Source organism: Rhinoderma darwinii, chromosome 7 (assembly GCF_050947455.1).
Source record: "Rhinoderma darwinii isolate aRhiDar2 chromosome 7, aRhiDar2.hap1, whole genome shotgun sequence".
NCBI classification, from domain to species: domain Eukaryota; kingdom Metazoa; phylum Chordata; class Amphibia; order Anura; family Rhinodermatidae; genus Rhinoderma; species Rhinoderma darwinii.
In genome coordinates this window covers 22,328,849-22,354,309 of record NC_134693.1, presented here as the reverse complement: position 1 = coordinate 22,354,309, position 25,461 = coordinate 22,328,849, and the positions used below count along the sequence as shown (strand labels likewise).

At 42.6% G+C, this 25,461-nt stretch overlaps 2 protein-coding genes across 2 annotated transcripts in view; one reads left to right on the top strand and one right to left on the bottom strand.

The window, feature by feature from the left end:
* Positions 1-25,461, top strand: part of LOC142657685 (calcium-activated chloride channel regulator 1-like) — a 1,094,600-nt gene that overhangs the window by 783,763 nt on the left and 285,376 nt on the right. The window lies entirely within an intron of this gene.
* LOC142657076 (forkhead box protein E4-like) lies at positions 3,323-4,552 on the bottom strand. The gene has a single exon (XM_075832126.1). It carries the CDS (start codon positions 4,550-4,552, stop codon positions 3,323-3,325), a length of 1,230 nt encoding a protein of 409 aa, XP_075688241.1.

The following is a 25,461-nucleotide window of genomic DNA, read 5'->3' as shown; positions in this document are numbered from 1 at the left end:
GCTGAGAGTAGACTGGGCCCCCAGCTGTCATGCTTATGGGCCCCTTATAAAACACCACAGTAATAATACATATGAGCTGTATAGAATTAAGAAACATTTATTTTATGCATTTTTTTCAGGGTCACTTGAATGGGGCTAAACTGCAAAACCTTGCACCCTGCCGCTGTGTCAGATATTGCAATAAAGGGACCAAGTGCCGTTGCCCCTTAGTTCTGCAGATTGGTGAGACCCCCAAAGGAACAACTTGAAGTCCCTGGGCCCCAATGCAAAATCTGAAAAGGGGACCCCAAGTATCACACATCATTTATAGTACAAGTGTGCTCACATGGGTCAGAGGAATCTTTTTGGGCCCCTTAAATTCCAGGGCCCGGGATTTTGTCTTTGGTGTGGACACTGACAAATTCAAAAACCCCTCTCTAAAAATCCTGTGCTTGCCCATGGAATTTACTTTTGCATATTTTAATAAAATAGCATCCCCTAAAATGCGGCCTCCCCCCCCCCCCCCTTTTTTTAAGCAAAATGTGAATAGGGTTGAGAAAATACAATATTAGGGCCTGTTCACATCAGCGTATCCCTTCTGTTGAGGGGTTACGTTGGAGGCTTCCGTCATGTTAACGGAAAGGCAAACGGAAAACTTAGCTTCCATTTCCCTCACCATTGATCTCAGGTTCAAGCTAAGGTTTCCGTTTGCCTTTCTGTTGACGGGTTAACCTGACGGAAGCCTCCAACGTAACCCCTCAACGGAAGGGATACGCTGATGTGAACAGGCCCTTAACTGTATTTGAAGTGCAAATTTTAGGTGATAAAAATCCGCGTTAAATTTACAGTATGCAATTTCAGCCATAACCTTTCAGGGAAGGCAAGAAAAGCCTCTGGTGTATGGAAGTACTGTGAGAACCATGGGGCTGTTTCCTCAGTTCGTTATTTACGAAACAGGACGATAGATAGATAGATAGATAGATAGATAGATAGATAGATAGATAGATAGATAGATAGATAGATAGATAGATAGATAGATAGATAGATAGATAGATAGATAGATAGATAGATAGATAGATAGATAGATAGATAGATAAGACCTCCTACATTCTCCTATATTATCCACTAATCGTTTTGGGTGATAAAAAAGACGCATCAAATACTGCACCAAACTGCCCTGTGTTTTTCTGGTCAGACGAATACATGCTTTATTCTTTTCAGCAAAGCAAAAGACCCTAAGGGCACATTCAGACGTGGCGGAATTGCTGTGGAATTCTCCAGCGGCCGTTTTTGACATTTGTTTCTATACATTTTTAGTAAAGTTAGTTCAGACGTTGCGGAAAACTCCGCTGCGGACCATAGGCTGCGGTGCAGAAACTTCCCTCCGCAGCATGCACTGTCTGTTGCGGAGAAGAAGCGGAATTTCACTGCAGATTTCAGGCTTTGCAATGCAAAAACTGAAATCTGTGGCAAGTCCGCTGTGTTTTCTGCAATGTCTGAATTACCTGTGAAATATGCAAATGTTGGTGCAGATTCGCTGCGTAATTGCCCCAAATCTGCACCAACATTTGCAGCGGAAAACCTCTGCCACGTCTGAACGTGCCCTAAGACTACATTCACTGCATTTTTGTGCAGGTTTTGAAGTCTTTCCTGTATAATTTTCCTGGCTTTAAGATCTGTTCCTGGATAAAAATAAAGCATTAAAAACTGCCCTGTGTGAACCTGGTCTTACCAAAATTTTACATTTCTATGGAAAATATCAACACTGACATAAATATACCCAGAAGAGGTAGGAGGGGGAGGCAGAATAACACATTAGATAGAGAAGTAGAAACCTCAGAACATTACGACTGTTTCTTGTAATGAATCTACTCTATCACGTTTGGACTTGTATTTCCACCACAGCGTTACATTAATAAAACCTATTTTACATTGATAGTTATCTCACATATAAGTTTTATTTCAATAAAACTGTAACAATATATCAAACCTATATATCAAACACATTTTTGAAACACTAGAGAGATTTTTTTGTTTCTTTCTGTATCTGATGCCAGAACTAGAAAATTAGCCCTGGCATTGTGCTCCTGATATCCTAAATTATAATAAACTTTGAAAAAAGAAGGGGGGCAATTCTTATATAACCAAAGAAGCAAAATAATTGAATCACTCCTGAGATAAACATAGAGCTGTTCTAAGAAAAAAAGTTTTAATATGTAAAGTGGGTGAATTGATGGCGCTGAATATTCTATATTTCTCTTCTATGAAATGTCTGTCTAAATCAGTAAGGAAAATATTAAAATATGACATTACAATACTGATTTATTCAATAAATAACTCATATACAGCAATGCACCCAGACTTCCCTGGGGTTACAAATAGGGGGAGAGTTGCATTATTGGGGCTTATGTATCAAGATGCTATTTATTTCTACTGCAATACTGCCAGAAATGGTGGAAAGTTTTATGCCATTTTGTGGTATAGGAGGAAGATTAATAGGTAGATCATTTTCTGATATGTGAAAGATGTATAGATAGATAGATAGATAGATAGATAGATAGATAGATAGATAGATAGATAGATAGATAGATAGATAGATAGATAGATAGATAGATAGATAGATAGATAGATAGATAGTTTTCTAGATATGTTAAGGATGGATTGTTTTAACGAATATGTGAAAGATGCGTAGGTAGATAGATAGATAGATAGATAGATAGATAGATAGATAGATAGATAGATAGATGATAGATAGATAGATAGATAGATAGATAGATAGATAGATAGATAGATAGATAGACAGACAGACAGACAGACAGACAGACAGACAGACAGACAGATAGATAGATAGATAGATAGATAGATAGATAGATAGATAGATAGATAGATAGATAGACAGATAGACAGACAGACAGACAGACAGACAGACAGACAGATAGATAGATAGATAGATAGATAGATAGATAGATAGATAGATAGATAGATAGATAGATAGATAGATAGATAGATAGATAGATAGGATAGATCATTTTTATTTAAAAAAAAAAATTATCGATATTAACTACATAGGTGCATATATACAGTATGTAGACATATCAGACAGTGATATTTCAGTAATGAGGAAAATCTGGTTCTTCCCCTGAAGACATTGTTTATTTCTGTGCTACAAAGAACTGTATTGGGAAAAACATAGTTTACGACTCAATAATGAACAGATATAAAGTAACAGATTATATGGTCAGTGCATTATATTTCATATATAACATCACCTGGAATAGAAGGGTCAACCATAAAGTCCTGGAATGTCTGAAGTCAATTAAAAAAGGTAGTAAAATAATGACTGCTACATGTATCTTTCAAGCCCAGAAGAAAAGTTAGATTGTCTCATGTAAGAATTGTTATTATACTGACAAATCCCATTCATCTGTGGAGCAGGTAATGTCAGGAGTTGTTCTGTGTGTCCTATGCAGGCTGCAGGCCTCATGGAAAGTCTATTGGAGGTGCCATATATCTGGGAGGTATTGGGGGAATAGCTGGTTTGAGGCACAGAGATATGAGGTGGAGATGACGAGTAGGAATAGGTCAGGTTGGAAGACATTGGATTATTAGATCTGTTCATAAGAGACCCTACACCATTGGGGCTGACTGATTGAGTCTGGAAACAGGAGAGATCTCCTACAGAGCAGCTGTTACCCATGTTCTCAAGGTCTCCATTCAACCCAAGGGAGTGATGGTTGAGTTCTGACCCTGGAGATGGTTGCATCATGGACTGCTGGTTTATCAAGCTGTCTATGCTGAACATCCTGTGCTGACCTTGGGAAGATCCACCAGGAGCTTGGTAGTGATGGACCATGGCTGGGTGGTGGTGGGATGTCTGGTGTATCTGGTGGTTGTACCCAGATCCCACACTGGAGTAGAGGCTATTTGGAAAGGATGGTCTTCCAGCTGGAGTTGGCGTAAAAGCACTGCTGTTCTGCATGTATCCAGGGTAAGTAGTGATATCTGTCCTCTTGAACCTCTTTCTCCTTCTTAGGAAGCTTCCATTGTCAAACATGTCCTCTGCTGCCGGGTCTAAGGTCCAATAATTGCCCTTACCCGGGTGTCCTGGTTCCCTGGGGATTTTTACAAAGCAGTCATTAAGTGTCAAGTTGTGCCTGATGGAATTTTGCCATTTCTTGGAGTTTTCTCTGTAGAAGGGGAACCTTTCCATGATGAACTTGTAGATACCACCCAAGGTGAGCTTTCTCTCTGGAGAGTTGGCTATGGCCATTGCAATCAATGCAATATAACTGTAGGGTGGCTTTCCCCGTTGGACTGGACGTTTTCTTCTCCTTCCACCAGAAGTTTGAATGTGTTCCTCAGGGTGACCAGGATTGACCTCCTCAGTGGGACTACAGCTTCCTTTGGGCTCAGACTTGATGGAAACTCCTTCCTTGACCCTCACTGAGCCTGGAGACTCCATGGACATGTTGGGGGAACTCTCCATAGGGCTGGAAGCCTCATTGGGGGACTGCTGAGAGTCTACAGTCATGGTGCACATGCCTGAGTAGTAGGAGAAATTTGCCAAATTCATAAACAAAACCCTCTCAGATTCCCCACAGTAAATGTCATCTGGGATCTCTCCAAACAGACCAGGTGCTGCTCTCCCTCCTCCGACCTGTCTTATATATCACAGAGCAAAAAAGTCTGGCGCCTCCCAATTCTCCAACACAATGTCACAGCCATTAATTGCAATACCCACCCCTAATGTTCCCTAGATAGCCTTTAACCCTATGAAGATTAGCTCCAGTCCCGGGACTGCACTCTGACACTTAACACTGGCTGCTACTACTAAACTTATGACTCTCTCTAGTGGAACTACAAATCCTTGCATGTCCTGTGCCCTCGGTTTGAAAATATTTGTCATTCCACAAAAGCCAGAAGTCTGCTAAATTGTCATGCCGATGCATAGGGTGGCACAGGAACCTTTGGTTGGACTGGCACAGTGCTGAGGGCACCATAAATTGCATGCCATATATAATGTTAAATAAAATATTCAAATCTGCAGGCATTGATACCAGGACACAGGTGGGTAATCTTCCAATGATCAAGGGATCTGATAATCTTTAACAATTATTACATTGACAATAAAATGATATCTGACTCCTTATAATTAGTTTATTGGACACTGTACTGTAAAGTCATTAAAAATGCAGGGCTTTAACCATTTGTGTGCAAACATTTTGATTCACCTCCATGAAATCACACTCACTAGTATAAGGTCTGCTCCATATGTAACTCTGGAAGTTGTAGTTTAACATAGTTTTGCCTCAATTCATCTCATGATGTATTATTGTAATTTTTTTTTTAATTATAATTTTGTTTTTTATTATATGGCTTGAATATTGCAAATAGAGATAATATTCTCGCCTGAAAAATAAAATCCATAATAAAGCTTAGTTAAAAGACAAACAAAAAAAAACACAAACAGGTATATATTATATATTTGCATACATAATTCCTTTACTTGTATTTTTAATTATTATATTTATCAATACTAATATTCAAATTATTTTAAATATAAAAAATCTATGCAAACATTTGAATTATATTTTATTTTTTATCAATAATATATAATTTCACATAGTTGTGTATATATATATATATATATATATATATATATATATATATAGTGTATATGTATTTATATATGTGTGTGTGTGTGTGTGTATATATATTATTTTTGTATTTTATGTTTTAATAATAATGAATCCCCTATCATGGAGAGAGATCTAGTGGATTACGTGGATAAGAGGTCCTGATAGCTGGATTACTGGCTTCATGAATAGTCCCATCTACAGGGAATGTTAATTGTTATCTCTGGTATTCGGGGTATTATTTATATGTTGGTGGAATAAGGGACTTAGTACCTGTGTAATTGCTTCTATAATCAGGTGGATATTTTTAGCCTCCATTTCTATGGTGGGAAAATAATTCTAGACTATTTGTATGAGTCCTGGGAAGTTATTAGTGAGACGTCCACTGATCGCTGCTTATCATTTACATTAATGCATTCATTCTGTATCAGGTCAGTGGCTTGAAAACATAGATGGAGATTTATGAAAAGAGAGGTGGAGATAGGACATAGACCTGGAGTTGGACTGTTTTGTTTGCCCTAAAGAAATAAATGGATTTACTCAAAAGCAGCTGTAGGACACACAAGAACCGTCCATGTATTGATCACATTTTTGGCGCACAGGCAACAATTTCTATCCACTATAATGTTGTTTTACCAGGAATTTCCTGTTCTGGGTCGCTGAGTTATTGCTTTGTACAAGTCGTAATTTCAACAGATGTGACAAGTTTCCCACCTTTATCCTCCTCATCAGGAAGTGCGCTGCTCAGGTGATGGGGCGAGGGTCATGTCATGACTACTTCTGACCTCAGATTGCTTAGGAAAGACTTACATATACCAAGAAACAGTGGCAAAGCTATGGGAGTCCCATAAGGTGCCGTGACATCTGAGCCCCTCCTTCAGTGACATCATGCTTATGATGTAATCATGTATCATATAATACTATAAACGTAAACGCTTAATTTTCAAAGAGTACATAGATCATATACAGCGTGATGACATCCCATGCGGCAGGACGTAAAGTCATGACTGGTTAGACCGAGTATAACTCCTACATCTGGTACAGAGGCGTAACTTAAAGTTCCTCGGCAAAAATGGAAAAATTGTTATAGGGAATAGAAGTGATTTATATTATTATAGCACGTGGTGACATGGACCAGTCATGGTGACCGACCACCTACCAGATAACCATCGGTTCCACTTCCACCCGTCACTGGAAAGTGGCATCTCATTTCAGGTCACTAGATTACAGTGTTGGATGAAATCACCATTTATACAGTTCAATGATCACTGCACAATATGCCACTGATTTACCCATGAACACGGTAGTGGAAGTAATGCCCTCATGGGCACATTACTGTTGATTAGGGTTATTGATTATTGCTATATGGGGGTGCAGGAGTAGCAGGTTACCCGGACTCTGGTGCCTGAGAGGGGCCAAAGACCCTTCTGCCACATCTGTGTACAGCAGTACTATAAATGGCATGTTATCTTTGTGGGGCCCTGGAAAAGATATTGCGCTGGGGTCCTGGAGCTTTAGGTTACACCATTGCTGCCGATTTTACCATTATTGACATTTCTATCCGGGGGCAGCCAAGCCTTCGACTTTGGCTCCTGGTAGATGCTGGGGTGACAACCAAGGCAGAAACCGGAAGAAAGACTCCATAAGATTTGGGGCCAACAATACCCAAACTTTGCAGGGTCCTTCTGGCTCAGAGGGTTGCGGAAAGGTTTACGTGACCCTTCTCCTTTGTGATGAACTACATCCTTGTGCACGTTTTTGTGTGGCACGCCGAACTTTTTTTGTAGCACTTGGGTGAATCCAGCACGTACTCAGACTTTAAATGAAAAAAAATTAAATGTCCGTCCCACAGCTGTCAAGTTGAAATTCAGGGACCATAAGGATGAGTGGTCATTCTGAATCCCCTGCCTTGAGTAGCAAGAGCGTTTGTCCTCTCCCTGGATTTTACCTTTAGGGTTCTGGGAATCCTGGTTGACTACACCTATCTGAGCTGTCATGGTAGTCAAACTAGTCGTCACCCAGTTTCCCCTGAAGCACCTACAACTAAAAAAACAGCTGAATAAAATAAAAATAATTGAACTGATATTTACAGGTGATTTTCAGCCATAGGGGAAATTATTCCTTAATGTCGCCTTCATGGTCAGGATAACGGAAATCGGTCATTCTAAGGGATTTAAGGTTTTTCTAGGTAAATTCCTACCAGAACCCTATTCATATCCATTCCTTAATACTTTCACCCCTGTCCAAAATGCTTGCTGTCAAAATCCATGCGCTACATGCTGTCAGCCAGGGGAACAGACAGGAGAATACATCCACTCCCCCCAATACACTTACCACATCAGTGTGATAGTTTGTAACAAGTTCGGTCTTTTGTGTTGAATTGTTTATTTTCCCATTTTTCTGTGGTAATTTGTGCGCTGCCGGCAAGTTACTGCTAATTACCTGTAAGGAGGATAAGTGTTTGTTGCCCGGGGGTTTAGCACACTGTCTCTGACTATTTCCCCAGCAGTCTATCAGATGGACACTAATCTCTCTATTAGCTGAACACCCCTGTAAACAATGACCTGTGAATCCATCATTAGGAAGCATCACGTCTGACACCTTCAGCCCACCTCACCCATCTTCACTCAGCTCAAGGAAGTGTCCTAAGGTTAACCCTGCTAGTGCTGGAGCAGAATTAAAAGGGTTGTCCAGTTGCAGCAAATTCATGTTATTTTTTTTGTATCATTAAAAGTTACATTATTTTCCAATATACTTTCAGCATTAATTCCTTACTGTTTTCAAGATCTCTGCTTGCTTTTATTCAGTAGCAACCTTCATTGTTTACTTCCAAGTGAAAATTTTTTTTGTCCATGGTCATGTGATGGACACACAGGTGAATGGCTCGTTACAGTTTCAGTATGTGGATCAGAGCTGTGTCTTCTAATGATCCCAACACCTGTGCGTCCATCACATGACCATGGACAGAATTGTTTCCACTGGAAGTAAACAATGAAGGTTCCTACTGTATAACAGCAAGCAGAGATCTTGAAAACCGTGAAGAATTAATACAGAAATTATATTGACATTTATATAGCTTTTAATCATACAAAAAATAACATTAATTTGTTCAAACCAGACAACCCCTTACAAGTACATAGAAGGTGCACTTTAGCTGGTTTGGGATCCATCCCCTTCCCCATGACAAGGGACCCTTCCCTCCCCAAGCACAGCATGGGAGAGGGACACTGGAGTCACAATTACGCCGCCTGTCTCTCCGAAAAGAGGATGGTTAGAAACAATAATAGGCAAGCACCAGCTCCTTCTGTACCAGGCTGGAGGATTGTGGCAACATGGGCCAGCATCAGGAGGTGCAAGATATTGTTGGCCAGGACTGGTACTGTAGGGTCTTTTTCTCAGTATAGCTTTATAGGGGTCAGTGCTCTGATTTTCTGATAAAGCTCAAAAAAACCTACATAGACATATAGTTAAATAATAGAATTTTGGCTACCTTTAGTCACCACTAGGTGGGGTTTAGGAGCTTACCGTGTTTATTTATACATTGAACTCAATAATAAAACAGTATGCACTAAGCTTATGAGCTCCATCTAGTGGTGACTTCAGGCAGCCAAAAAATTATCATTTCTATGTGGGGGAATTTATTAAACCCTGAACGCTAGTATTCTGGTGCCTGTTTGTTTTGCCCAAAAATGTGTGACTTTTTTTTTACTTTAAACAGTGGGAGTGGCTTTGCAAAAGGGTGCAGGGCCTCACGGCCTGACAAATTTACCATGATTATATTATTATGGCACAAATCTGTGCTAGCCCATGGCTGCACAGATTTCACTTTCTGGCGCACATGACGGTCCAAGGTGCGCCTAATTTATTTAGGGACATGCACCTCTTACTAAATTAGGTGCATTTACTCCAACTTTCTTATGACATGCCAGTCTTAGTAAATTCCCCCTATGTCTATACATATTAGGAGCTTTGTATCAGAAAAATGGAGCCCCGACTGCTATAAAAAAAATTAAGAAATGAATCAGTACAAAAGTTAAAAAAGGTAAAAATGACATATTCTTAAATGATGGCCATTCACTTTTTATGTGGTAAAGAGCAGTTCTATTTAGAAATCATATTAACATCATTGGAGCTGTAATGATGGGGGTAGGGAAACGGACAAGTGAGCCCTAATCTACCCGCCACTCTGTCCCTGCCTACTTGCAACGACCCGCCCTAGGCGACGGGGTACAACTGGGCGGCGGTCCCTACGCTCAGTAAGTGCACGAGACAAACAGACAAGGGTACACAAAGCTAAGGGAAATGGGGCAGTTGCCCACGGCAACACCGTGAGCAACAAGAGTGGTGAACGAGCCGAGTCAAACCAGGAGTGTACGAGGTACCAAACGCAGAGCAGGAGAGTAGTCAGTAAGCCAGGGTCAGTATGGAGCAGGATGAAATAGTCAGGAGCTGTAGCTGGGCCAGGAAACCGCACGAGAAGAATCACAAGCAAAGGAGGAACAGGAAAGGCAGGTATAAATAGACAGAGGGCGGGAGCTAGCTCCGTCTGGCCAGGCTGCGATAGGCTCTCCCACTCCTAAGCCTGCCATCCTGAGTGGTGGAAGATGGAGTCAGTCTCACAGACATAGAAGCAGGTGCAGACTGATTACCTATGGGCGTATACACAGAAGTTGTGCCTGGCAGATCCTTTACAGGAGCAGTAGACTTTCCTATGATGGGTGGTAGAAATGTTAAAAACGGGTTTAGCTAAATACCATTATCACACGTATCATGTTTCAGGATAGACCTCAGATTTCATATCCTCTTGGGAGCTTTCATTGTCGCTCCCTTCAGAGCACTTTGTATGTTTTATCGCATGAAATATCGTCCGCCCTGTAAATAAGGGCATCATGTGCTCATCGTAACCCAACGCAATGAGAAATTATTCGATGAACATCAGCAATGAATTAAAGAACAATGGCACATGGCCATATTACAGCAGCATACAACCTCCAAGTTGTATGAAACCTCAATATGCGAATCCAACAGAAAAAAAAAAAACATGGCATGCTCATTTGGTTCTACTCCCGAGTCCCATAACATCGCAATATAAAATGGACATGCATTATTGCATTGTATCGTGTGCAAAAAGTCGATATGGAGCATCAATTTTGTAATGCCCCTTTAAGCTTAAACGTTCACATACTGCTAATACGTACAATGACCAACGTTAGGGAATATCAATCTATAAAATCCCTATTTCGTCATTGTAATTATTTCCCCTGTGATTTTTTATGTGTTTTAGCATGGTTTTCTTTTTATTGTGTTCTGTCTAGTGCAGGGCCTGAGGGGGCGGAGCATGACAAAGGGACTCTCTCTTTGGTGTTTTTTGAATCCTGTGTCATGCTCCACCCCCTCAGGCCCTGCACTACTCCTTCCACCATGTATCAACTTTGTATGATGGAAGTGATAACAGCTCACAGTATATTATATTCACCACTTTTTGAAGTCCCCAACGCCCCCATCTGAATCACTAAGGCCACATTCACACGAACGTGTTTTTGCGGCCGCAATTCCCCCGAAAATCCACGGGAGAATTGCGGCCCCTTTCATTTCTATGGGGCCATGCACACGACCGTAGTTTTTGCGGTCTTTGCACGACCCGGGAACCTGCACCGCAGAAAGAACGGGCATGTCCTATTACGGCCGTCTTCTGCGGTCCGGGCTCATTGAAAACAAAGACGGCGGCCATGTGCATGTCCTACGATTTGCGGGCGGCCCGCGGCTGACAGTCCGCAGCCGGCCGACCCGAAAATCACGGCCGTGCACACGGCTACGGTCGTGTGCATGAGGCCTATGGCCTAATGCACGACCATGGTGATTTTGTTGTCCACAAAACCACGGATCCGTTGTCTGTATTTGCGGTCCATCAGTATTTCGGATTCGCAAAAAAAAAAAGGAAGGCTGTCATTGATTTCTCCAATTTATGCCCACGGCCTGAGTAGGTCACATGATTGCTGAATCACATGAATTCCCTGGCATCGTTTGGCAAAATAAGAGCAATTGCGGACGACACACGCGCAGCAACCCGTATGCGGTCTACAATTTTCACGGTCTCATAGACATCTATGGGCGAGTCCATACCGCAAATACGGACAGTAAAATGACATGTCCTGAGTTTTTGCGGCCCGGAATCGTGGCCCCCACACGGATCTGTGAACGGGGCCACATAAATGAATATGTACGTGTGCTACTCGCAAAATTACAGATAGTAGACGGACAAAAAAAAACACGCTTTTGTGCATAAGGCCTAATTGTATTTCGGCCTGGGCAGTTTGCACTTGGTAGAGGGACATTACATATGAAGGCGGCTGGTCTATGACTTGACTTCACTCTGACCCAGTGGCGTAACTACCGCAGTAGCAGCCGTAGTGGCTGCTATGGGGCCCGCAGCATGAGGTGGCCCGCCGGCACGGGCCCCCCCTCCCATGGCCGGAGGCTCCGCTAGCAGCCGCTATGGCTGCTACAGCGCGACGCCACTGAAGGGGTTGCTTCTACAAAAGACATGAATCCCCTATCCACAGGATAGGGGATACATGTGTGATCGCTGGCAGCGATAAGGAGAACGGGGGACCGAAAGTCCCCTGAAGTTCTCCATGACAAACCTCGGACTTCCGGGGTCTGTGTCGGCAGCTCAATAGAAATTACTTGCGCACCGGTTGCGCTTGTGCGCATGCGTGACCAGCGCTCCTTTCATTTTTATTGAACTGCGCAGACGCCGGAAGTCCGAGGTTAGTCATGGAGATCTTCAGGGGACTTTCGGTCCCCCGTTCTCCTCATCGCTGCCAGCGATCACACATGTATCCCCTATCCTGTGGATAGGGGATGCATGTCTTTTGTAGGACAAACTATAGGTAGTTTTTTGCATGGCGTTACCTACAAGGGGGGGGGGGGTTTAGGGCTGTATGGCGTTATCTACAGGGGGGGCTGCTTGGCGTTATCTACAGTGGGGGCTGTCTGGCGTTATCTACGGGGGGTCTGTATAGCGTTATCTACAGGGGGGTCTGTATGGAGTTATCTACAGGGGGGTCTGTATGGCGTTATCTACAGGGGGAGGGCTGTATAGCGTTATCTACAGGGGGAGGGCAGTATAGCGTTATCTACAGGGGGAGGGCTGTATGACGTTATCTACAGGGGGCTGTATGATGTTATCTCCAGGGGGCTGTGTATGGCGCTATCTATAGGGGGCGCTGTGTGGCGGAATCTATAGGGAGGCCCTATCTACAAGGGGGGGTTGAGTGATACCCAGGGGAGGGGGGGCCCCAGTCAAAAGTTTGCTATGGGGCCCAGTTTTTCCTAGTTACGCCCCTGCTCTGACCTTAGGTCTTCTGTATCCGTAAGATAAAAATAGGAAATTTCGGGTTATGATTTGTGAATTTGAGAGTTAGGGTATGTTCACACGCTGAGCCAAAAACGTCTGAAAATACGGAGCTGTTTTCAAGGGAAAACAGCACCTGATTTTCAGAAGTTTTTTGAGCAACTCACGTTTTTCGCTGAGTTTTTCGGGCCGTTTTCGCGGTGTTTTCGCGCCGTTTTTGGAGCTGTTTTCAATAGAGTCTATGAGAAAACGGCTCCAAAAACATCCCAAGAAGTGTCCTGCACTTCTTTTGACGAGGCTGTAATTTTACGCGTCGTCTTTTGACAGCTGTCAAACGACGACGCGTAAATGACAGGTCGTCGGCACAGTACGTCGGCAAACCCATTCAAATGAATGGGCAGATGTTTGCCGACGTATTGGAGCCGTATTTTCAGGCGTAAATCGAGGCATAATACGCCTCGTTTACGCCTGAAAATAGGTCGTGTGAACCCAGCCTTAGACATTTTAATTTTGATTTTAAGAGGTGTGCACATAACACAATATATTATCTATATGTCAATCTATGTAGGAAACCTGTTCAGTCTATTACCCCTGGGTAATGTTGTGTTTGTCAGTCAACTGCAGATGAATTTCTGGGTCAAGATCTAAAGAAGAAAGATAAACACGATTTTTGTGTCTCCTGTTATTTGCTATGTAAAGATGTCAAAATATTATGTAATGCAGGTTCTTCATCTGTGATGTTCATGAGGAGAACAGATCCTGATATACATTGTGGAGAGTCACTATGTAATGAAAACATACAAGAAATTAATACTTTATAGAACATTTATAACAGGAGCAGACAGCAGGGGGCCCCTATGTAGGAACATAAAATGGGCCCCTTGCTTTCCAATTACTTTCCAGCACCTCAAGTCCCTTACAGATAAGCCAATTTCTTTAGAGGATTGTATTAATAGTCAGGAAATGTATTAGACCCTTACACAGAGCATTGCTGGGTGCATAGAGCCTGTATGGGGGCACACAGAATCCCTACAGGTCTGTATTACTCTGTGTGCCACCTTAAAGGGTTGTCCCAGATTTTTCTAAAAACAGCTCCCCACCCGACCGCAGGTTGTGTGTGGTATTGCAGCTAATCCACATTCACTTCAATGGAGCAGAGCTGCAGCCCACGCACAGCCTATGAACGGGTGTGGCGCTGTTTCTTGACGAAAGCTGCCATATTTTTCTAATCCTGGACAACACCTTTAAGAGAACCTCTGTGAACATTGCTTCTAGAAGAGAATCACAACATAATATGGCATGTGATGAAATCTGAGGCACACGGAGGTACAGTATAGGACCACAGATTTCTATGGGCGCTGTATTATGGATCAATACCACACAGATCCACAATACGGCCATGTGCATGCGCTTAAGTCAAAAGGAATCTATTATTTCATTTTTAAGACAGCTGTGAGCCCCTCATCTGCAGCTCCCCTGTGCAGCAGCGCAGGTGGCACATATGGTATAATCTCCCCTGATCTGCAGAATATCGTATATGCCCACAGATATCACAGAAATGCCATAAATATCACAATACTCTGTGATCAAAACTCCACATTGATACCTTGTAGCAAACTATTTTGTGAATGCTCTAGACTGGATACAATTGTAACAAACCATTAAATGTATTAGATGTGCGTGGATTTTCAGTTACTGGTTGTACACAAGAATGTACCCATTCACTGACAGAAAACAGAGATCCTGAGAATGGTAAGAAATTATAGCATAAGATATATTAAAAAGTTGCAGAATTTTTCATTATACAATAATTAAAGGTGTTTTTTCATCAACACTTGTAGTAGCAAAAAAACATTTAAACTTTATTTGCAAAAAAACAAAAAATGAATAGATTCATAAATTCTCATGAAATCCGATGTATATTATAGCCAACAAGGGGTTGTCCGCTTTGGACATTAGACGATCACAAGTTCTCGACCTTCAACCGTCAGTTCTTTGTTCCCCTGCACCAGTCTTCGTTTACTTGGCTTCAGTGATGATGTGTCGTATTCGACAGGTGACCATGACAACCTGGCGCTGGCCGCAGCGGTATACGCTTGTCCAAGGTTAATAACAGCGGGCGGCGTCTTTCCCTCACCAATGGACTAAAGAGAATCGCTCATCGTACCCAGTCACTAAAAGCATTTCCAGCAGTGTCCAGTTTGCTGTGCAAACAAATTTCACAAAAAATTTAAGGGCGGAGGCTTCCCTTATTTTTTACTCTATATATTCCACCCGCAATGTCATCCGGCATATCCTCAATGTCACCCTAGGCAGCTGCCTACTCTGCCTACTCCTTGTCAATCACTTAGATATTCTTGTATTCTACGACAGGTCTAACCTAATGTTGAATATACTATTATATTTGTGTCATTCAATATTGTATGTATGGAAGTTGTAGACATAGTGGCATTGATTTGCTATACATAGCAAACGAAACAAATGCCATATGTACCAAATCATTGGGCAGCACGATGTGCTTTCTATCACCTAGGGCAGAGATTCAGTTCGCTGCCATAGCCCTATATCTAAATACCCCATGGCACACAATACCCTTAGCACATGCCCTGCCAGCCAACACTCAACTTCCAGCCGTGCCCGTGGCAGAATAAGTTGGTGCTGTGTAAGTAATGGGAAAGAAATAAAATAATAGTATCATTAGGACTATTTTCTGCTTGATAAGTAAAGCTATTTGTGTCTCCCCGATGTTTTGTTTTTTTAAATAAATGAACCCCAAAACATCAGCAATAGGCAATGACTCAGATGTTAACAGACTTGGACATGCGTGGGATCTCTGAGTCCTATCTATAGGGGAAATCTCGTGTTGGATGCCCCGGCTATGAACAGGTCATCCTTAACGCTCTGAACATCCCAGGCAGAAAAAAAAAAAAGAGAGGGAGAGAAAGGAGCCTGAGGGTAAATGTTCTGGGCCTAATCCTTTCTGCCATTCTGAATATTCATGGAACATTGTCATAACACATCAGGCTGTTTGGTAGGACAAAAGATCTGTCGGCACCCCTCCTCATTCCTCTGATGGGGCAGGAGACAAATGCTGAGTAAACACTTGGAAAGAATTCACTGGGCCCATTCTCACAGCGATGAGAAAGACCCGAGTCTTTCTTACAGGCCCAGAACTGCTCAGCCCATTAAAGTACGCCCCATGTCCCGTGAAAGAGGGGCCTACCCATGATGAAAACATGGATTATCTCATTTCACTTTCCTTGTATCAAACAACCGCGGACATTCTGAGTGCACTTGGTCTGACACGCAATTACAAAAACAGGGACGTTTAGGGAACATGGCAATTGTTCCTGAAATTTTACAGATGACCTTGTTCTACTGGGAAAAAAAACATTTGATTTTTGGCATTTGGCCTCTTTATCTCTCCTTTTCAAAGGGCTCTGTTCACAAGGTTATTGTAGAGCATTCTGGTTACTCTGATGCCCCTGATCTCTGTCTGTTATACTGACGCTTCTAATAAGGGATATAAGGTGATAGAAAATGCACTGGGCCGGAATAAAAAATAAACAAAAAAGGTTTTCCAAAAAATCCAAATATTTAGAAATCCCAAAATTTAGAAATTGAATTATCCGGACAGAGGATATTTTATGTATTAGTTTGTATATATGATGATGTCACTATCCTGTTACATTAGACTCTATCTAAGGTCTCATCCTGGCAACCGTAATGTGGCCCCTTTATAAAGTCTTTATTATGATTGCAGGATCTGGACCCCCACAGTTTAGATGAACCAAACTTACATTTCCATACAACCATACAGTAATCTATTTTTGGTTCATTTAAACCACCGGGGTTCCAAGTTTTGCGGCAGTAATACGAATGCGAAAATGCAGCCGCTTAACGACTATCTAAATGAGATCAGTAAAGAGAGCTGTGGTTAATATACCAAGACAGAAATTTGTATGTCATTTGGGATTAGTAGAAAGCTAGATGGCAAACGATATTAGAAATGGCGTTTATTTGGGGTGGTCAGCTTTTAAAGGCCAGTCGACCAAATTCATGACTGCACAGAATATTAGAAATCTTCACAAAACTCAGGGAATTATAATTTTTTTTAAGGTAAAAATGCCCTTTAAAGAGTAACTGTAAAACGTTTGATAGGTCACAGAGACATATCAGAAGTTTTGATTTATGGTGGTCCGGGTGCTGAGACCCCCAGCATCGCAGAATCTAAGGTGCAGAGCGCTCAGCTGAGTGCCCTGCATCTTCAGCTGGGGTCGGCGCTCCTTCTTAGGCTTCGTTCACATCTGCGTCAGGACTCCTTTCATGGGTTCCATCTGAGCTCTCTGTCAGGGGAACCCATGAACGGAATCCAAACTGAAACAAAAAAATATAGGTTTCCGTTTGCATCACCATTGATTTTAATGGTGACTGATCCGGTGCTAATGGTTTCTGTTTGTCACCGTTGTGTAAGGGTTCCGTCGTTTTGACGGAATCATTACGGTAGTCGACTGCGCTGTTCATTCTGTCAAAACGATGGAGCCCTTACACAACGGTGATACAATGGAAACCATTTGCACCGGATCCGTTACCATTGAAAGCAATGGTGATGGGAACGGAAACCTATGGTTTCTGTTTGTTTCAGTTTAGTTTCCATTCATGGTTCCGACGGAACTCATAAAAGGAGCCCTGATGCAGATGTGAACGAAGCCTATATAGAACGACCATGAGCCCATTTTCAGTCTATGTAAGCCATCTTCAGCCTAACAAGGAGCGCAGATACCAGCCTAAGGTGCAGGACGCTCAGCTGAGCACTCGGCAGCTTAGTTTCAGGGATGGTGGGAGTCTATGCACCCAGACCCCCACCGATCAAAACTTATAATGTGTCTCTATGACATATCAAAAGTTTTTGGAAAGTACAGTTACTCTTTATCTTAAATGTGATATGGGAACATTTACATACATGTGATGTCATAAGATATTGACTACTTCTGATGACCAGGAGGTCTTATAGGGTAGGTCCACTTCTAGCACCATTTTTTGGCTTCTCTACAGACATCATCTATGTAAATAATTTAGTCAGTGTGTACGTACATTACATTACTTATCTTGTACTGATCCTGAGTTACAGTCTGTGTTATAGTTATGAGCAGCATTCACAAGTCTGCAGTCTTAGCTGAAATCTCCCAGCATACTTTACACAATCTTTACACAGTACAGTAATCTGATGTAGGGAAAAAATAACGGTCGCCCTGCATTATAGAGGGTCAGCCATGCTTGTCGACTGTTTCCTATGACAACTTAAACTGTAAAATGGTGTTTAAAGGTGACCCTACCCATCAAAAACTCTTTGAGCTTTAGCCTCTGGTCATCACCAGAGTTATTCCTATACGTCCAGAGTTTGGAACTGGCCTGAAAGGGTTAAACTGTCCCCCAATCTTTGTCGTCCTTAAGAATGCATTTGCAGCTATACCCAGTGTCCAGAATAAAGCGTTCTCAGCCCCCGGCAGGTGTATCACAGAGTAAACACAGGTCTCGTAATCCTCTATTAAAAAGCTGCCAGTCACCGCACAAGCTCCGCTCTAAGAGGTTACGTTTGGAGATGGCAGACATGTTTGACCTGTCTCTTTAAGTGCTTTCAGCTGTCTATGGCTATTCCAGCAAATGTCAGATCTCCAACACTAAGCCCTCCTGCACATGAGCGTATTACAATATCTGTTACAGAGCCGTAATATGGGGCCCATGGACTTCTACGGAGTCTACTGTATCTCCGTATGTATTCTATTTCATGTTCGATCAAATGCAGTATTATGGAACTGTTCTTCCCATACTAAATAGTCTCAGCCTGCCTAACTATACTAGAGGACTAAACCAAACTCCGCACCTCAATCTCTTCCCTCATCAGACCTCAAATACCTCGATTGAATACAATGATCTGGTGAAACAGCATAGCATCAACTAATGGGTGCCAAATCCCAGTGGTGTGGCTACATTTTCTTCTTATGCGGCAAAGATGTCCGTGCCATGTATCTAAATACTACAAGGCAGACTGGTTATTGGCTCCCATCTCTGGCACTCGGCACCCAGGGCACATACCACACCAATGTCGTCCCCCAACTACACCCCCGGTTGACTTTTTATGATAGTATCCACTCCCTGGTGACCAGAGATAGTGCCCTGTCCTGGTGTTGCTCTCTTTGGTAACACCCTCATTTTCTTCTTATGCGGCAAAGATGTCCGTGCCATGTATCTAAATACTACAAGGCAGACTGGTTATTGGCTCCCATCTCTGGCACTCGGCACCCAGGGCACATACCACACCAATGTCGTCCCCCAACTACACCCCCGGTTGACTTTTTATGATAGTATCCACTCCCTGGTGACCAGAGATAGTGCCCTGTCCTGGTGTTGCTCTCTTTGGTAACACCCTCATGAGTACCACATTGGGGACTTAACGACCCCCTACCTATGTAAAGGGCATGTCTGGTTTAGAGAACTAATTTTCATATACCCTAATAGAGTTAATAGAGGGTGGTAGTCTGTACAGGACCTTTATCTCTTGGCCAGAGTGAAGAATAGCTACAAAGAGCGTCTCCCGCTCTGGAGGACCTGTCCTGTTCTGTATTACAGAGACACCCTATTGATGTGAATGGACACTGTGTAATGCTTAATTTCCCCTGTGGTGACGCTGCAGGGAAATTCAACACTTACTCCCTGTTTGCACCACAGATTACGGCTGATCGCTGGGGTTCCCAGAAAGGGGACACTTTGTGATCTGCTTATCGTCAAGGGAACCATTTAACAAGTAGCGATTGCCCAAATCGGAGAACCAGTAGTTTCTATTTAGCATGTTGTAGGTACCCCAACAACATGGCTAATATAGTAATACCACACAGTACAATTTACATACAGAGTAGTGCCATGCAAAAAACTGGTCCTATTTTGGAGTGCCCATTTACTAGTGCCAAACTATTGTCCTCTCTGCAGAGATCCCATAGTATGACTGAACATCAACACAGTACAGACCGTTTGCATATCTTTAGAGCCTCTTTAATTGTTTTCCCCTAAAAATAAAATAAATTAAACATGTCAAGCAGACATGTGATAAAAGTTAGGTCTAGAAGTTGGAACCTCCATCAATCTTAAGAACAAGCGGATTCTAATCCGGACCTGGCACCTGCACAGTAAGGGTATGTTCACACGGCGGGGGTCCGTAACGGCTGAAATTACGGGGATGTTTCAGCCTGAAAACATCCCCGTAATTTCAGCCGTACCGGCATGTGCAGGCGCTTGAACGCCGTGTCAATTACGGCCGTAATTAGCGCTGCTATTCATTGGAGTCAATGAATAGCGGCTCCAATTACGGCCAAAGAAGTGACAGGTCACTTCTTCTACGCGGGCGTCTATTTACGCGCCGTCATTTGACAGCGGCGCGTAAATAAACGCCTCGTGTGAACAGACAAACGTCTGCCCATTGCTTTCAATGGGCAGATGTTTGTCAGCGCTATTGAGGCGCTATTTTCGGGCGTAATTCGGGGTAAAAACGCCCGATTTACGTCCGTAAATAGGCCGTGTGAACATACCCTTACTCATCTTCGAAATAAATGGGAGTTGTAAAGACCTATAAGTGCTTCATGTTCCCAATCTCCAGAATGGCAGAAATCTGGGATTGCGAACCAGTGCCATATTTGACATTCAGGACCTTGGGAAAGATCGGTGACAACCCCTGTAGGAACATTAATGGCGGCCAGATTGGTTATCACCAAGTTTTTACAGGAACAGATATAACTAAGACAACTTTAGGGAATTTTTTGAAACTCAAGGACTTATATTTACTGGAGAACCTTTGACTTGAGGTGGATATACTCTATATAAAATGCAGTGCCATGTCTACGTTTCATTATCTCATACACTGATGGATATAGGACGACAGTAGAGAAGAGACCGGACTCTTTTAGTGTGTGATAACCAGCTACTGTAACTGTTTTCCATGTCTGGCTGCAGGCAATCTCTGTAAGTCTGGATTCCCAAGATCCATATTTACTCCATATGACTGACTCTGTGGAATGCCTGACAGCTCCCGAATCATCACCTACTGATCCTTCCCAGACTGAGGTGACCCGTTCAAGGACTACCAGTGCTTAGTCAGTGCGGTTCCCATGCTGAGCATGCAGGACAGGACTCAACTTCTCAACTGTGTTGTTTTAGTGCTACTTTATGAATAACGCAAGACTGGAAAAAGACACCAGTGACTCAGGGTAACTGGACCACAGTCTCATCATTCCTCCTGGAAACCCCCTTCCATTCTCCCCATTTCCTGATAGCTATTAAAAATTAAAGGAGTTGTACAGTTGTACAGGTTAAGAAAAATGGGTCTGATTTTTTTATTTTTTTTAAGAAACAGCGCCACTCTTTTCCATGGGCTGTGTCTGGTATTGCAGCTCAGGCTCATTCAAGTTAATATAGCTGAGCCGCAATACTAGACACAGACCATGGTCCGTGAACAAAAAACAGGCCCTTTTTTCCTAATCTTGTACAACCCCTTTCATTTCAACTTTAATCTGGACATTTTGATTGTACAATATTACTGCCAAAGAGTATTGTCCTCTTCTGTCAAGTTTTTTTTAGTCCCATGGGTGACAACTAATAAGGCCACAATTAACGTTTCCACAGGGGTTGTCACCCAATGTTACTAGATTTTGAAATGGCAAATCTGCCTAGTTATACAGTTATACATCATCTCCTCCCCAATCACCGTATCACTAGCCAGATTTATAATTCAGAAGCCTCAAAAAATGTGTGATTGTATAACAACAAATCTGACTAGGAAACGGGCAGTATTAACATCTTGATGGGAGTGGACGATTGGAGATTATTAATTTTTTTTATTTTAGGGAAAATGCTCTTTAGAAGGAATGTATGACGATGCAATACAATGATGATTTTTCGATCTCATATCTATCTATCTATCTATCCGTCATCTTTCTGTCTGTCTATCCCATATCTATCTATCTATCTATCTATCTATCTATCTATCTATCTATCTATCTATCTATCTATCTATCATCTATCTATCACGTATCTATCTATCTATCTATCTATCTATCTATCTATCTATCTATCTATCTATCTATCTATCTATCCGTCGATCAATCATCTATCTATCATCTATCTATAGATGTCACCTATATGTCGATCATATTAAATTACATTTTGATGCAGTAAAAAGACACAAAGACCCAACATTCCTTTCTTATCCTCCAGATCTGTTCTCTTCTTGAGTGTTTACATGGCAGATTAGCCTGACAAAGTATTTCTCTATTTTAAGCAATTTCAAATGAAAGTCTCTTACTCTGATGACTCCAAGTTTTTGTCTGACTTAAAATAACATGACCCTCTCGCAGCTTCTCGAGGAATCCTGAAGTTTGACAGCTGCCGCTCCATTTTTACATTGTTTGAAAGCTTTCTCGTGCCCGTCCAACCACTATGCAGAGATTCACCTGCACTTCACATACAACCCCTGTAAGCCCTGTGACCCCCACATTTCCACCGCACTCATTTACTTGTATGGGGTTCATCATAGTGGTGTATCCCCATCTTGGGTAATGAAACGACATAAATAGCAATTCCCTAATTTAATGTTATTTTCAGAATCGATCAATTCAGTAGTGGGATTACTCCAATGATAACCTGTGAGCAGCGTCACACGGGGGTTTCCCTGTGCCCGCCAGAGGAAATTATTCTGAGGGTCACCCTCCACCGGTACAGAACATGCACACGTCCACTATTAATTGCATTATAATCTTTGTTGTTGTGTTATGAACCCAAAATAAATGATTGCTCCAAATAGGGTAGATAATTGGGGTCCATTATTGTGTGAGAGCCTGAGCCCACTGGAAAATGCTCTGATACATTGGTGGGCCAGTCCAACCCTGTCGGCAGAGCTGCTATAGATTTCAAATGACACTATCCTAAGAATATAATGGCTGCATCATATCGGTTAGAAAGAGAATAAGGCCGTTCCCCAACATTAGGAAAGAGTATGATTTCAATTGAAAGCCAAGAACTCGTAGTAATGTCACAACAAAGAATTGCACTTCAAGGAATACAATTATATGAGATTAGAAATAAAGGTCCAATTTTTTTTTCCAGAAACTGCGCTGCTCTTATTTATTGGCAGTCTTTGGTATTGCAGTTCAGTCCAATTCAAGATTTCATATTCACTTAATAAGGGAAGAACCTTTCTCCTGCGTTCAATATCGCCCCCTGGTGAGTAATACATGTTGAACTTATAAGAGTGAGGAAAGCGACGACTATGGGGTATGTGGACCCACTAGGCCACTTTGCCGTAGCAGAGTAGCAACTGGCCAAACAACAATCAACGATAGTCTTTTGGACAGAGTATCTGGGTGGAAAATTTGGCAAACACTCGGCGTGGGAGACACTTGGCGTAGCAGACACTTGGCACAGCAGACACTTGGCACAGATGACACTTGGCTCAGATGACACTTGGCTCAGATGACACTTGGCACAGATGAAACTTGGCACAGATGACACTCTCGACTGCGACATTAGATTACGCACTGGAACAAATACAGTTATTGGATAAGGGATACGGGGTACAGGAACCGGGAACACTGGATACAACTAAGGGACCATGTGCAATAACGAACATTGGCAGACACAACAACGCCCAGGCAAGAAAAGGAAGGGCAGATCCTTTTTTAAATCGAAAAGCTCATGATGTATATGTTTAACGGATGCCTGTGACGTTTGCCATACGTCACACATAGGCTCCCATACCGATATATATCAGTCCATAGGAGGCCAATAGGATTTTTTTGGGCCTATTTCGGGCTAATCGAGCCCTATGTATACATTTAGCGTGTATGTCGGGAGCTTTCTTGAAGTACCTGCTAAATGTACATCACAAACATGATGTGAACAGGGCCTTAATGTCATAAAACAAATAGCAGCTAGTTAAGCATGTCAGCAATCGATAAATCTGTGGAGACCAAACCCTACGGGTCCGTCATCTGATAAATCCAGGTGGAGGGAAGCGTTGCAAGGACGTACAATGTACAAAGAACATCAAATATATAAAGACTCAGATGCACCAGTCTGTTAATCCTAAATACCATCGCGGGTCTCTTGAAACCAGACGGTGTTCAATAATTTCTCTGTTTTACGCACTTCGCTGACACGGCCTCAGAGGCAGCTCCGGAGTAATTGAACGCTAACAAGAGCCTCATTGATTCAGTAACATTTCAGCAGAGACCGTGAAACAAGCCCAAGTAAAGCTCCTATACGACGTGCAAATGACCTCACACTGAGATCTCTTTAATATTGTCCTTCGACAGCAGATTCAAACTGCATTTTCAGACCGATACAATATTGGGGGACGTGATGACAGATCCCATTTTAGTTCAGCCTGGAGAGGGAACATATTTTGGTTCCAAACAAATCCATCCAGTCTCTAAGGAAACCCGTTCATAATATGTTCTCAAAGGTCAAAAAGCAGCTCGAGACGACTTCAAAAATAAAACTCTGTTTTCTGAATTCTAAAGAAGAAATACTAAGAATAGTGTATAATGGTGAAATAAAAGGGCAGGATGGCTTTAAGGAACACTTTGGTACACCTAAAAATAAACAGATGTGTAATCTACTTTTATTATTTTTGAGCTTCCTTTGTCTTCTGCATCATCTCACTCCTGGTCTGAATCAGATCACAATCAGTACAACATCAGGTGGTTGCAGTCCAAATATGTAGTCTAGAGCACCCCCTATAACAGCAGTCTGGCTGTCTAGTCTGGAGCGCCCCCTATAACAGTAGTTTGGTTGTGTAGTCTGGAGCGCCCCCTATAACAGCAGTTTGGCTGTGTAGTCTGGAGCGCCCCCTATAACAGCAGTCTGACTGTGTAGTCTGGAGCGTCCCCTATAAAAGCAGTCCGAATGTGTAGTCTAGAGAGCCCCCTATAACAGCAGTCTGGCTGTGTAGTCTGGAGCGCCCCCTATAACAGCAGTCTGGCTGTGTAGTCTTGAGCGCCCCCTATAACAGCTGTCTGGCTGTGTAGTCTGGAGCGTCCCCTATAACAGTAGTCTGGCTGTGTAGTCTGAAGCGCCCCCTATAACAGCAGTCTGGCTGTGTAGTCTGGAGCGCCCCCTATAACAGTAGTCTGGATGTGCAGTCTGGAGTGCCCCCTATAACAGTAATCTGGCTGTGTAGTCTGGAGAGTCCCCTATAACAGCAGTCTGGCTGTGTTGTCTGGAGCGCCCCCTATAACAGTAGTCTGGATGTGCAGTCTGGAGCGCCCCCTCTAATAGCAGTCTGGCTGTGTAGTCTGGAGCTTCCCCTATAACAGCAGTCTAGTTGTGTAGTCTGGAGCGCCCCCTATAAAAGTAGTCTGGATGTGTAGTCTGGAGCGCCCCCTATAACAGCAGTCTGGCTGTGTAGTCTGGAGCACCCCCTATAACAGTAGTCTGGCTGTG